At 37.3% G+C, this 13,075-nt stretch overlaps 1 protein-coding gene across 23 annotated transcripts in view; it reads left to right on the forward strand.

The window, feature by feature from the left end:
• DOCK9 (dedicator of cytokinesis 9) overlaps positions 1-13,075 on the forward strand; it is a 97,428-nt gene that overhangs the window by 37,708 nt on the left and 46,645 nt on the right. For all 23 annotated transcript variants that reach the window (XM_033147827.1, XM_033147831.1, XM_033147843.1 and 20 more), the window contains exons 4-14: positions 631-713; positions 1,826-1,895; positions 2,975-3,070; positions 3,450-3,584; positions 5,766-5,940; positions 7,138-7,205; positions 9,682-9,756; positions 9,854-9,994; positions 10,541-10,744; positions 10,838-10,960; positions 12,740-12,822. In XM_033147827.1, coding sequence (XP_033003718.1) covers positions 631-713; positions 1,826-1,895; positions 2,975-3,070; positions 3,450-3,584; positions 5,766-5,940; positions 7,138-7,205; positions 9,682-9,756; positions 9,854-9,994; positions 10,541-10,744; positions 10,838-10,960; positions 12,740-12,822 — 1,253 coding nt within the window. The remainder of the gene's footprint in view (positions 1-630; positions 714-1,825; positions 1,896-2,974; positions 3,071-3,449; positions 3,585-5,765; positions 5,941-7,137; positions 7,206-9,681; positions 9,757-9,853; positions 9,995-10,540; positions 10,745-10,837; positions 10,961-12,739; positions 12,823-13,075) is intronic.

A 13,075-nucleotide genomic window follows, 5' to 3' on the forward strand; every position in this document is an offset into this window, starting at 1 on the left:
CTAGCTAGCTGGAACAGAAGACATATAGTTTTGTTGATGCCTCTTGGGAGTTTTAAGAAGAGTTTTAAAAAGCTTTCACTTTTTAGTGTGTTCTGTGAAATGGTAAAGACATTCTGACAATACTGCTTTAAATCACCTATTCTTGTCTGTTCATACATGTGTTATTTTTATGACAAATTAGTTGCTAGCATAGCTTTAGCTCTTATAACAAGTTTGACCAACATGCAAGATAAGCTAGTGTTGAAGTGAAAATAAGTGAGAATTGTTATGTTAGCAGAGCATGGGTGGAGTAAAAATGTACTTCCTCTGATCGAGGGTTGAAAAGGCTTTGCTGCAATTTTAGCCAAATTAGCAGCAGAACAAGCTAGTTGTATATTCAGATGTATATTCAGTAATATTAATTGTGTTAAATTTTGTACAGTATATGGGTGCATTTTAATTGTTTTACTTTTTCTTACTATCCTTATTTAATGGGGAGAAATGCTTTTTCACTAATAACAAATCTCATCGATTTTTTAAACTGACAGTTTTAAAGGCAAAAATTTAAATAAAAAGCTCTCACACTGCTAAGAAAATCACACTGTTCTATAAAGAATCTCACTCAACGCTATGTTTTCACATTATTTGCAGTGCATTAAAACGTATAACTCAGACTGGCATGTTGTCAATTATAAATATGAAGATTACTCAGGAGAGTTTCGACAGCTTCCAAAGTGAGTAGGATTTTCTAGGATTATATACTACCAATGTACTTGCAAAAAGATGCTTGTAAACTTTGGATAACTAATCTGAGGCTGTGTGGGTGATTTGGTGAATGACAATTCCTTATCTTTGTGCTGCTTATGTAATGTTTGAAATAGATTTGCCTCTCTTCCTTGCCCCCTTCGGATATTCAAGGGCTCCTTCAATGAACACAGAGAGCAGCACTGCAGCAGTAGGCTGTATCAATGTGCTTCCTTATATGCTCACATACTTGGTTAGGCACTTCTGCCTATGACTGGGAACCCTGTTTCTTCAAGATTTATAGGCCTGTTGAAAGAAAGATCCTGCATGCCCCATACATGTTTGGTACATCTTCTTTGGAACTACTGAAAGGGGCTTGAGATCCCCGAATTGCAGATGTAGGTACAAGTTACCGGTACATATTTCAGTGGAAACAATGCAGGGCACAGGAGTCATTGGGCTCTTATGCTATTTTGTTGTACCGCCATTGTATCTGAAGTTGCTATGTGTGGGAACACTATAAGGAATGTTAATTTTAAATGTCTTAGTTTCATTTTTACCTTTACAGTGCACCTCTGAAAAATGGGAATAATTGGAGAGGCAGACATTTTTTGGAAGACAACAAATTCTCCTTTGAGAGGACATACTTGTTGCTAACTCCATTTTATTAAAGAGCATAGAATGTGCCAAATAATGCAAAACCCCAGTAAACATGGGAAGGGGTGAATGTGATCAGTGTGTTAGTATTGGCGGAATATATAGCGAATATGCCCCAAACACCTTAATTAGGATCATTGTAGATTGAAGGAAAGTTCCTTTTAATAGTTTCTTTGCAAATAGGAACTTAGTTTTTTTATATTTTTTGAAGAGAAATAGAATACCATTTTGTAATAAAATACAACTGTGCTGAACATGGAAGGCTAATGCCATGCACAGTGTCTCACCTGCCACTGCCCCCACAAAAGCCCTACTACTTTTACTTCCATTTAGGAAAACTAATAATATATGTTCTTTCAAGTATGCATACTGTATGCATTGACCATTCATTACCCTAGTCATCCTGAACTGATTATTGTGGGATGTGGTATTCTTTTTTTCTTAGCAAAGCGACCAAATTAGAAAAACTTCCAGTTCATGTTTATGAAGTTGATGAAGAAGCAGATAAGGATGAGGTAAGCATATGACTTCTGCTTTCAACTAGTCAGTTCAAACTCTTGTAATGTAATAATTATTCAGATATTCTAGCATGGTAGAGTGTCTGATGGTTATCAGAGATGTGTAAAATCTCCGTCTGAACGCAGTTTTTAGTTTGTGATGCATATCTGCTCCCAGAGTTGGCAGCTCAGTAATCCTAGCGCTATTGTCAACTCCTGCTGACTTCACTGTAACTGGTAGAAATTCTCTCAGACTCTCTAATTCAAAACTAGAGAAAGTGTCATTAAATCTCAGTAGTTAAATGTGAAACAAACAAAAATTTAAATAATAATTTAATATGGCCATTGGCACAACCTATCAGCATTAAGTAGTTTTTGCTTGATTCTAAGGACATTTGAAAACATGACCTGTGTGCAACTTTGATGGGGAAATGACCTGATCTACAGGAACCAGAAAGTCACTTTCTGTTATAAAATTATTGTGTAATTAGTTAGGGCATTGTCTTCTTGATTTAACAGATGGTGTGATATGAGGTACATTCAGAGTTTGTAAATTAATTCTTTATTCTCATATCCTGCCTTATTCCCTCAAGGAAACATATGTTAAAGCCGATGCAATCTTGATCTACCACAGTAGCTTCAAACTGTTGACTACAATTGGCAGACAAGTTAATAGGGTCCTCAAAGATGTAGAAATGTAAATTGAATTTAAGGTTGGAAAAATGAGAAACGGAGAGAAACTGAAATTGACTTATTTATTGATCTCTAGTACAGTTGTACCTTGCAAGTTGAACATTTTGGCTCCCGAACGCTGCAAACCTGGAAGTGAGTGTTCCGGTTTGCGAATGTTTTTTGGAACCTGAATGTCCTCCGCGGCTTCTGATTGGCGACAGGAGCTTCCTGCAGCCAATTGGAAGCCATGCCTTGGTATCCAAATGTTTTGGAAGTCAAACGGACTTCCGGAACAGATTCCATTTGACTTCCAAGGTACCACTGTATATATAGAACCAGCAGCTCATGATAAAGGACCAAAATATGTATCACTGTCTTATTGTAGCCTTTTCTTTTTTTAAAACCAACCAACCAACCAACCCCAGGATGCAGCCTCTCTAGGATCTCAGAAGGGAGGAATTACAAAACAAGGATGGCTATACAAAGGCAACATGAACAGTGCTATCAGTGTTACTATGCGGGTAGGTTTTATCTCTTCTGCTAAACTTTCAGTGGACTGTGGTATTGCACACAGTTGCACATTGTCAATATTACTGATTTCAACAGCACTTCAGAGTGTGTAGTGCATTGTAGCATTGGGGTTGAAATCCGAAGAACTCCCTACTAAAGATCTGTGAAAGTGCATTTTCACTTTCTCCTCTGACAACCACTCTTCACAATGCTACAGGATGTTTCTGAAGCTGCTTTTGGGCCGGGCAATATGACCGTTCCTGTTTGGGGGCTTGCAAGCCCTTGTATGTTCCTAATAGGGTCTTTGGATTATGGTGCATGGAAATTGAGTGCTTTTGTGTGTGTTTTGTTAGTTTCATATTTTTAATGTGACTACTTTTTCATAAATAGTCATTCAAAAGAAGATTTTTTCATCTACTCCAACTTGGTGATGGATCATATAACCTAAATTTCTACAAAGATGAGAAAATATCAAAAGAACCAAAAGGGTCAATATTTTTGGATTCCTGCATGGGAGTGGTCCAGGTAAGTAGAGAATTATACCGTTTAATATGTTGTTTAAGTATTGTACAAACTTAAATCTTTATGTTCCTTTTGTCTCTCTTCAGTACTTTTGGAGTTGATAAATAGGTTTCGGTGGCAGTCATAAATAGATATAGTAGGATGTTTACCTCGTTAAACACACTGTACTTTTGAATATACACGATTGCTCCCTCAGTGCATATTGAATAATAGGGATGATTTAGATAAACATAATGTTTCTATGCTATTAGTGAGCAAATAGTCTAAAATAATGCGTGCATTTTTATATTTTAAAAAATCAATAATGGTAGCACAGTTCATATCAATATTTTAAAGAGTGCTCTGTTTTTATATAAAACAATCAAGAAATATTGCCACTAAGTGTTCTGTTGGTTGCTGCTGTCAACTGATTATTTGTGATTATCTGCTGACTTAAGTTTTATGCCTCTGAGTTAAGAATGGAAAAATAAATAAATCACAGAATGGAATTTAAGATTGCATGAAGATCTAATAGAAGCACAAACAGTGCTGCAATATGACTGTAAAATGTTTTGCATAACTTCTTGTGTGGGATTTCAGTTGTAGGAGCTTCATCACATTCATAGCTGTACTCCCAAATGTTTTCACTTGACCTTTCCGATATTAACTTCTTTTTTTATATTAAAAAAAACCCTTTGAAGCAAAGTATAACGTAAACTCCAAGTCTAAATCTTGCCAGTAACAAATGCCAAAAATGGGTTGTTTGCATCTGTGTTCTGATCAAAGAACACTATGGACTTGTTCTGATAGAACAAACTTGGAAACAATTGGGTTCTTGGATCTCTCCTAGTGATTATTGCATTTCAGTCATAATGGCAATCATACATTCTTACAAATTGCTTTGCAGCAATAAACATCTTTTGCTTATATTTTGTAGTATTCTAGTTTACAGATTTTGTAGACCTGCATCAGAATGTGTGAAATCGATATTTATGTATGTATGTATGTATATATTTATATATGCATGCATGCATTCATTCATTCATTTATAAATGGTCCCATGTGTGAAATTTTATCTTAGGGTTAAAAGAAAATAGTCGTAAGTATTCCTCACCATATGATAAAGTTGGTTACTAATTCCAATTCTTTATCTGTGTGAAAGTTTGAAACATAGCTCAATCACAAAACTTTAAAAAGAGCTGACATTTGCACCTCTGAATCCCAAAGAGTAGTTGTGGCTCTCTAGGTGTTGTTTGACTACAACTCCCAACTTTCCTAATGGCTGGTCCTGCTGGCAGGGGTTGGTGCACCTAAAGGGCTTCATGATGGCTACTCCATATCATAAATTTCAGTGTCTGGGGACTTGCCCCTTTGGGATCCACAATAATTTTCTCCACTCCAGACAGTTGCTAGGTCCCCTCTGCTTACATAGTTGATTCATAGTCCATAGCTTTAGAGCTCTCTTCTGACCTGCATCTTTTTGGCACTCTAGAGTCTCCTACTTCCTGTATTTCAAGTCCCTTCTCCACAGTACAATATGGGCTACAGCAGCACATTTGGGAAATGTTGCCAATGGCCCACAGTTAATTAAATTTACTCTTAATCGTGGTGTCCACAGTGCAGTAATTTTTATTGAGCTGTAAGGACTATAAAAGTTAAGATTTTCAAATGAAGCCTTACACTTGCTTGATGAAAATAGCTGCTTCCCCTCTTCTCTTCTCTTCTCTTCTCTTCTCTTCTTTTCTTCCCTATTCCCTTCCAAAATGTTCAGAGGCATGCACACAGATAATATATACGGTATATTAACTAAATTAGTTATTTATCTTACTATTATAAAACAATTAATACAGTAATTTAACCTAAAAACAATTCTTATGTTGGCCCTACATTATGTATTTTTTATTGTTATATGTTTAGCTACACACCAAAAATTACACCCTGCCTAAAACATATGCTTAGATTTAATTCTGTGAATGTGAAGCTAGAATCCCTTTCCCACTTGCCAAGAAAAAGCAATCAAAAAGGGCTTCAAAAAGTTAACAAGCTCCAGGGATTTATGTTGAACATGTTTATGCACGATACTGTTCTCCACTTCAAACAGTTGCATTTGCCCAATGCTTATATATGTGTGATGACCTCAGATGACAAAAATAAATAAATAAATCCATTGCAGGTAACATGTTAATATCCTTTATTATATTGCAGAACAACAAAGTCCGGCGTTTTGCCTTTGAGCTTAAAATGCAAGACAAGAGTAGCTATCTTCTTGCAGCAGACAGTGAAGTAGAAATGGAAGAATGGATTGCAACTCTAAATAAAATTCTCCAATTAAATTTTGAAGCTGCAATGCAAGAAAAAAGAAATGGAGACTCCCATGAGGGTAAATGCAAGTTACGTTTGCTCATAATTTAGAAAATGTGATTCACTAAAATAAAGATTTGTAAGGATTTCTGGCTACTAAATAAAATATAGTAACTACACACTTCACTTTATTCAGCCACTGCATGAAATACTGTTTCTTTGTGCAGCTGCTAGCTAACATCAATATTCTTGAAGGGATTACCCCTTCCACTGAAGCCCCATTTGTCTTCTTGCATTTGCAGGGGTGGCAGGTTTCTTAGGTTTGACTATTTTTCCTTTAGGTTTGGGATGATATTGCCAACTTTATGAAGGGAAGGGGGGAGGGGTCAGATTAAATCTGTATCTTGTTCAGCATTCAGTTTCCAACAATGGCCAGCCAGATGCCTTTAGGAAGTTTATGAGCAGCACATGAAAGCAGCAGCCCTCCCTTGTTGCTTCTCCCCAGTATCTGGTACTCAGAGTTATACTGTGAACATGAAGATTTTATCTACCTGTGATTACTAATAATTGTTAATACAAATATCTACCATGACTATGTCTAGTCCTTTTAAGATTTATGCTTGCCATCATCTGAGATGGCCTTAAAGAATTATCTGAATGATTTGGTGATGACTAAACTGTGAATCATTTTATTTAGGGAGTGCTTAGAGTATTGGGTGGCGCTGTGGTCTAAACCACTGAGCCCTAGGGCTTGCCAATCAGAAGGTTGGCGGTTTGAATCCCCGCAACGGGATGAGCTCCCATTGCTCGGTCCCTGCTCCTGCCAACCTAGCAGTTCAAAAGCACGTCAAGAGTGCAAGTAGATAAATAGGTACCGCTCCGGCGGGAAGGTAAACGGCGTTTCCGTGTGCTGCTCTGGTTTCACCAGAAGCGGCTAAGTCATGCTGGCCACACGATCCAGAAGCTGTCTGCAGACAAACACTGGCTCCCTTGGCCAGTAAAGTGAGATGAGCGCTGCAACCCCAGAGTCGTCCATGACTGGACCTAACAGTCAGGGGTCCCTTTACCTTTACCTAGAGTATCACGGTAAAAAGCAACTGGTCCATAAGATGGTGGCTAGAAAAAAGTATTGAGGGAATTGCTGATTACAGCAAAAACATCTCAAGTTAAAATTTCCCTTCTCCATATTTCAAGTTAATCCTTACAGCATTTTGGTTATAGCACTTTCCTAAAGTGATCAGTGAATTTTTACAGTTTCACTTTTTAAAATTTCCAGATGATGAGCAAAGCAAGATGGACAGCTCCTCGTCCAGTATAGATAGCTATTTTCCTGAAAGTGCCAAGGTAATGTGCTTTTTAAAATTTTAAAGTTTGGTATGTCAGTAAAGGAATTACACAATCTAATCCTAATTAATGGGAGCACTGCTGACTGTGTTATTTTGCTGAATGTATATCAGACAAGTATTTCTGAAATAGCTATTTAATAGTTTCTAAAACTTACAACGAAGTTTTCCCCTCCATTGATAACCAAAACCACCCCAACATGAAGTTGCTATTTTACACGTTTATACCACTTATACTGAAGAATGTAATGGGTGGACTAGTCTGTCTAGTTTAACTAAAGCAATCTATAGAGGCTCAACTGTAAGACGGATGATAGTTTCCAGTATCAGATCTGTGATTCATCAACTAAAGCCTCTGTGCTTTGCCATCTTCTTTTTTGCTGCTTCAAATTATTCACTTATTTTTAAAAGGTAGCATTCCCTGCTCAAAAACAGACTTCTTGTTCTGTCTGTGCAATGGAAAGACTGAGCTTTTAAGATAAGCTTCTCTGTGCCATCATGAGTGTGCCTAGATAACAATATGCTGGCCTTGAACTTCCTAAAATAAGACAAATAAAAGTTTCTTATCTAACAGTGCTTGGTGATTCCAGACACTAGGTAGCAAGATCAGTGAGAAAGAGAGGGAGGAGAGCCACATTAGTAGCATTCTTCATAGAATTGCACGAGTTCCTGCTACTACAGAAAGTTGCTCCCTTCATCCAGTATCCAGTGATGCTGGATGAATTTTAACAAGCATAAACTAATCATCTATCTGTGATAGATTGGACTACATTTTGTTAATTTATTGAAGTTAAGCTGGATATAAAACTTAAAAGTGTGAAGAATTCTAAAATTTGTACTTTTTAAAGCACATATACTGTGAAATAGGAAATGTTTGGTTTATAGGCAATAATTGAGATTTGGCTCCTCCTTGAAAGTCTGAACACCTGCTTATTATATCTAATCTTGGTGCCACAAATGCAGCTTCCTGTTTCCGTGAATGCTAGAATCTATTTTGGCATGTATGTTTTTGTTGTATGCTGTGTTCCCCTGCCTTCCAGGGGCTGTGTAGTTTTTGTTCCTATTTACAATCAGCTTATTTTGTTTTATTTTCGAACCTCTCCAGAAAAATCCTGAGTGCTGTGAACTAGGCTCTAATGCTCACCATCAATCTGTTAGCTATCTTTTTCTATACAGAAACAAATCTACATTTTACATAGGAATGGAGAACCTGTAAGCATCCAGATGTTGTTGAGCTCCGACTCCTATTCTCTTCTGTTGGCCATACAGAGGATTTAATGGAGCCCAACAGCATTTGGAGAGCATGTGCAGGTGTCCCATCCATGTCTTAAGCATTCTCAAAAGTAACACAATGTGTGCCCTATGTATTTTGAATGCTTTCTTGTTTTGTTTTGTTTTGTTTTTAATAAACTTTGTGGCAGAATTTCCAATGGTAATATGCTACTTATCATATGTCCTCTTCATTTTCATGAACTACCGTTGCAGAGGGTTTTTTTGTTTTGTTTTGCAGAGTTCACTGTGCCATCTTAATTCTTAGCGTAGTGCCAAAATCTCCTGTCAGTCTTCTTCTTTATTTTTGAACCAAAATAATTCTAGACAGGATGTATGTTGGTCAGGAAGGTTGTGTTTTAGTACAAAAATAACTGAAAAGTAGTTCTTGCAAAAATAAACTTTATTCCTGGACAACTGTGCAGAACTGAATATGTTGCCAAATGTGAAAGTTTGCCCCATTGTTACACTATAAACTTTGTCTCAATGACTTAATGCTTCCTTTTCATTTTATTAGTTTTTCTTCTCATAAGAACAGGCAGTCTTTCTGCTCTACTTCCTTAACCTTGGCACTTGTTACGGTGATTCCTTTTCAACTTTTTGTTTTTCAACTCCTCACACTCTTGATATACCTGATATACCTTTCTATACTTTGCAGTGTAAGCAAATATGTATGCTTCAGGGTTACAAAATCTCTGCAGATGTACTTTTGGAAGCACCCACTTGGATTGTGTCTGGGTAATAATAATAATAATTTATTTATACCCTTGACATCTGATGGGAGGGCGTTCCACAGGGCGGGTGCCACTACCAAGAAGGCCCTCTGCCTGGTTCCCCAGGGAGGGCATTCTCTGTGGCATACCCTAAGCCTCAGCTTTGGAACTGCCTCCCCACAGAGGTGCATATGGTGCCTTCATTATACAGCTTCCAATGAATGCTGAAGATGCAGCTCTTTACTCTGGTTTTTGATGCTTGAGATGTACATTTTTAGGATCCACTATGCTGCTGTGATTTTACGTTCTAATCTGTTATATTTGTGAGAACTCTGTGAAATGGTACCAATTATTCACTTTTCTCTAGAAATATTTCATAAGTAAATTATTGTTTACTGCAAAGAAAAATCGTAACATATGTTTACAGTTAAAGAAACAACCTTTTGTGTCTGTAGTAAAAATCCTGTTTTAAAATATTAACTTATTATTTTGCAGAGTTCCAGAGATTCTGAAATCAAATTCAAAAGTGAAAGCAGAGTTAAACTCTTTGCATTGGATCCAGATGCACAGGTTTGATAATTTGGTAGGAAAATTGAAATTTTTAAAGAAATAAGTATTCTTTTTTGGCAAGTGAGACATTGCTTTCTCTCTTCTATTTATCTTAAAGAAACTTGACTTCTCTGGTATTGAGCCAGAAGTAAAACCATTTGAAGAGAAGTTTGGGAAGAAGATTCTGGTGAAGTGCAATGATTTATCTTTCAATCTGCAAAGCTGTGTGGCTGAAAATGAGGAGGGACCAACAACAAATGTAAATACTTCTGAGAGTTCTCAAGTCTCTTGATATTGGAATGATGAATCAATATCATGCCGAAACCCCCCCCCCCTTCATTTACCCCCTTGATGTATTAATGGATGTTTAAGGAAAACAAAAAAATTGAGGGACATAATTGCACCTGTAGATGTTTGTCAAGAGTTTTATGAACCAGCCCAGGAGCAGAATCAATGGCTATTGCCAGCAGAAAGAGAGAAAAGAGGAAAGGCATAAGTTCTGTGGAACATCATGAGTAATTGTTGTTGATTACATAGCAAACATGGTAGTGCCATATTATAGTGTGTGGATTTTTGTTGTTGAATAAAATGCATTTTCCTAAAAGAGAGCATAAAATCTTTAGATATTCGGTGGTATAAGGTATTTGGCTCTCTATAGAGGGTCTAAAATACAATTCTAACACATTGAATTTATGAAGTAAAAGTCACTGTATAGAATAATAACTGCTCTTTCTATGTGCCAATTATCAAGTACCCATTATTTCTTTCCCTTAATCCCATGTTTACTTTTTTTTTTAATGCCCAGGTAGAGCCATTTTTCATAACGCTGTCACTTTTTGATATAAAAGATAACCGGAAGATTTCATCAGATTTCCATGTGGATTTGAATCATAGCACAGTGAGGAGTATGCTAGGTAGTGCATCTCAACAGGTATTAAATGACAGCAGTGATTGCTTACATCGGATTCAGGATATTATTCCAGAGATAATGTTACAATATCCCAAACAGGTAAGGAATAAAGAAGTCACTATTTCCACTTCTTTGCAAAATAAAGACCTCTATTTTCATTTCAGTGTCAATAAACCAAGCATTTATTTTCAGGGAATATTCTCAGTGACGTGTCCACATCCTGATATATTTCTAGTGGCCAGAATAGAGAAAGTCCTGCAAGGGAGCATTACTCACTGTGCTGAACCATATATGAAAAGTTCTGATTCTTCTAAGGTACACTCTTGACTGTTTGACATCCCATTTGTAAGTCTCAGTTTGTTTGTGATGCCATAAACACTGGAGTATTAAAATGTAGTACATATATTCAAGGCAAATGAACTTTTCAGGGTCAAAGATCAGATGATGATGATGATGATAATAATAATAATAATAATTTATTATTTGTACCGCATCCATCTGGCTGAGTTTCCCCAGCCACTCTGGGCGGTTTCCAACAAATATTAAAATACATTAAAATGTCACAGATTAAAAACTTCCCTAAACAGGGCTGCCTTCAGGTATTTTCTAAATGTCGGGTAGTTGTTTTTCTCTTTGACCTCTGATGGGAGGGCGTTCCAAAGGGCAGGTGCCACTACCGAGAAGGCCCTCTGTCTGGTTCCCTGTAGCTTTGCTTCTCGCAGTGAGGGAACCGCCAGAAGGCCCTTGGTGCTGGATCTCAGTGTCCAATCTGAACGATTGGGGCGGAGATGCTCCTTCAGGTATACAGATCAGATTCTGAATCCTTTGTTAAACATGAATGTTCAAAATGTGGTACAATATCTCTCTTGAATGTTATGGCTCAGTGCAGACATCACAAACCAGGTCTTCTCAGCTTTGGTTTGGAGATACACTAGGGGCTTTCAGGTTCTGTTCCTTCTCCCTTTTCTCCCTGCTTGCTTGAAAGTTCAGTCTTTCACTTCCTGGCTTTTTCTAACCATAATTTGCTATGACATCAGAGCTGGAGAACTGTGGTTAGTGCCTTGCTTTCAAGCCATCATTTGCTGACCTGCTTCAAACCTTCCATAGTCAAAGGCACCAACATAACAAAAGTAGTCATAAACAAGAAATAAATCATTAAAAAAATACACAACCAAGGCAAACAGTTTCCACAACACCAAGCAACACCCCAACCCAATAATCTGTTCAGCAGCCCCAGCTTTTGTAGCTGAAATCAGTCAGGGCCCCGCAGAACTTGAACTGAGGTTCATGGTTGCCTTGAACACACATACAAAATTTCACTCTTGATTTCCCTAGCTCAATTCAGACATTATAAACCTGGTCCTCCAAATCATATTTGGAAACTTAAGAACATACCGCTGGCTCCTCACCATTTGTGTGTAGGATTCCTCTTCCCCTTTGATTTTTTCTGCCTATAGTTTGTTATGTTGTACTTTTGTATTTTTTGTGTTGTAAGCCGCCTTGAGCATGGTTGGAACAGTGGAAAGGCAGCATACAAATAATACCATGTATATATGCATTTTAATAATCAAGTAAAGTAACAGAAATGGGAAAAGGAAGAAGGGAACCCAGGTACTTGGTGAGAATAATTATAACACATATAGATGTGTATGTGTCTTGCTTCATACTGTGTCTTGGCTACTATTGTAAGTAATAGTGTTAAAATCTTCACCAGTACCTTCCAATCCAAAATTCCCAGTCTGGGAAAGAGACCCTTCTTGTGGCCTGTCAAGAAGAATACAGTGGTACCTTTGGTTACAAACTTAATTCGTTCTGGAGGTCTGTTCTTAACCTGAAACGGTTCTTAACCTGAGGTACCACTTTAGCTAATGGGGCCTCCTGCTGCTGCCACGCGATTTTTGTTCTCATTCTGAAGCAAAGTTCTTAACCCGAGGTACTATTTCCGGGTTAGTGGAGTCTGTAACCCGAGGTATCACTGTATCATGAAGGATGAGTATTTGAGATAAGTCATTCTCAGTGGAAGTGAGATTAAATAAATAAATAAACCAAATGTTATTTGATCAAAAACTTACGTATTTCTATTATCACTTACAGGTTGCTCAAAAAGTTCTGAAAAATGCAAAGCAGGCATGTCAGCGGTTAGGACAGTACAGAATGCCATTCGCATGGGCAGCTAGGTAAAGACAGGCTTTTTTTCTTCAAAGTGTATTAATTTGTGTGCCTTTTTTATTTTAGTCAAAACTCAGTTTAGTATTTGGGACAGAATTCCTTGCATTTAGTGGGCAAGGCTAAAGTCACTCTCAGCCTATTGTATTTAAGTCAAAGGACTTGGAAAAAACCAGATACTATTTTAGAAAAATACATTGTGTAGGTTAGGAGGTCCCAAACTGTGCTCTGTTAACCACCAGTGGTCCGTGAGCTTTATTCAGG

Source organism: Lacerta agilis, chromosome 4, assembly GCF_009819535.1.
Source record: "Lacerta agilis isolate rLacAgi1 chromosome 4, rLacAgi1.pri, whole genome shotgun sequence".
NCBI classification, from domain to species: domain Eukaryota; kingdom Metazoa; phylum Chordata; class Lepidosauria; order Squamata; family Lacertidae; genus Lacerta; species Lacerta agilis.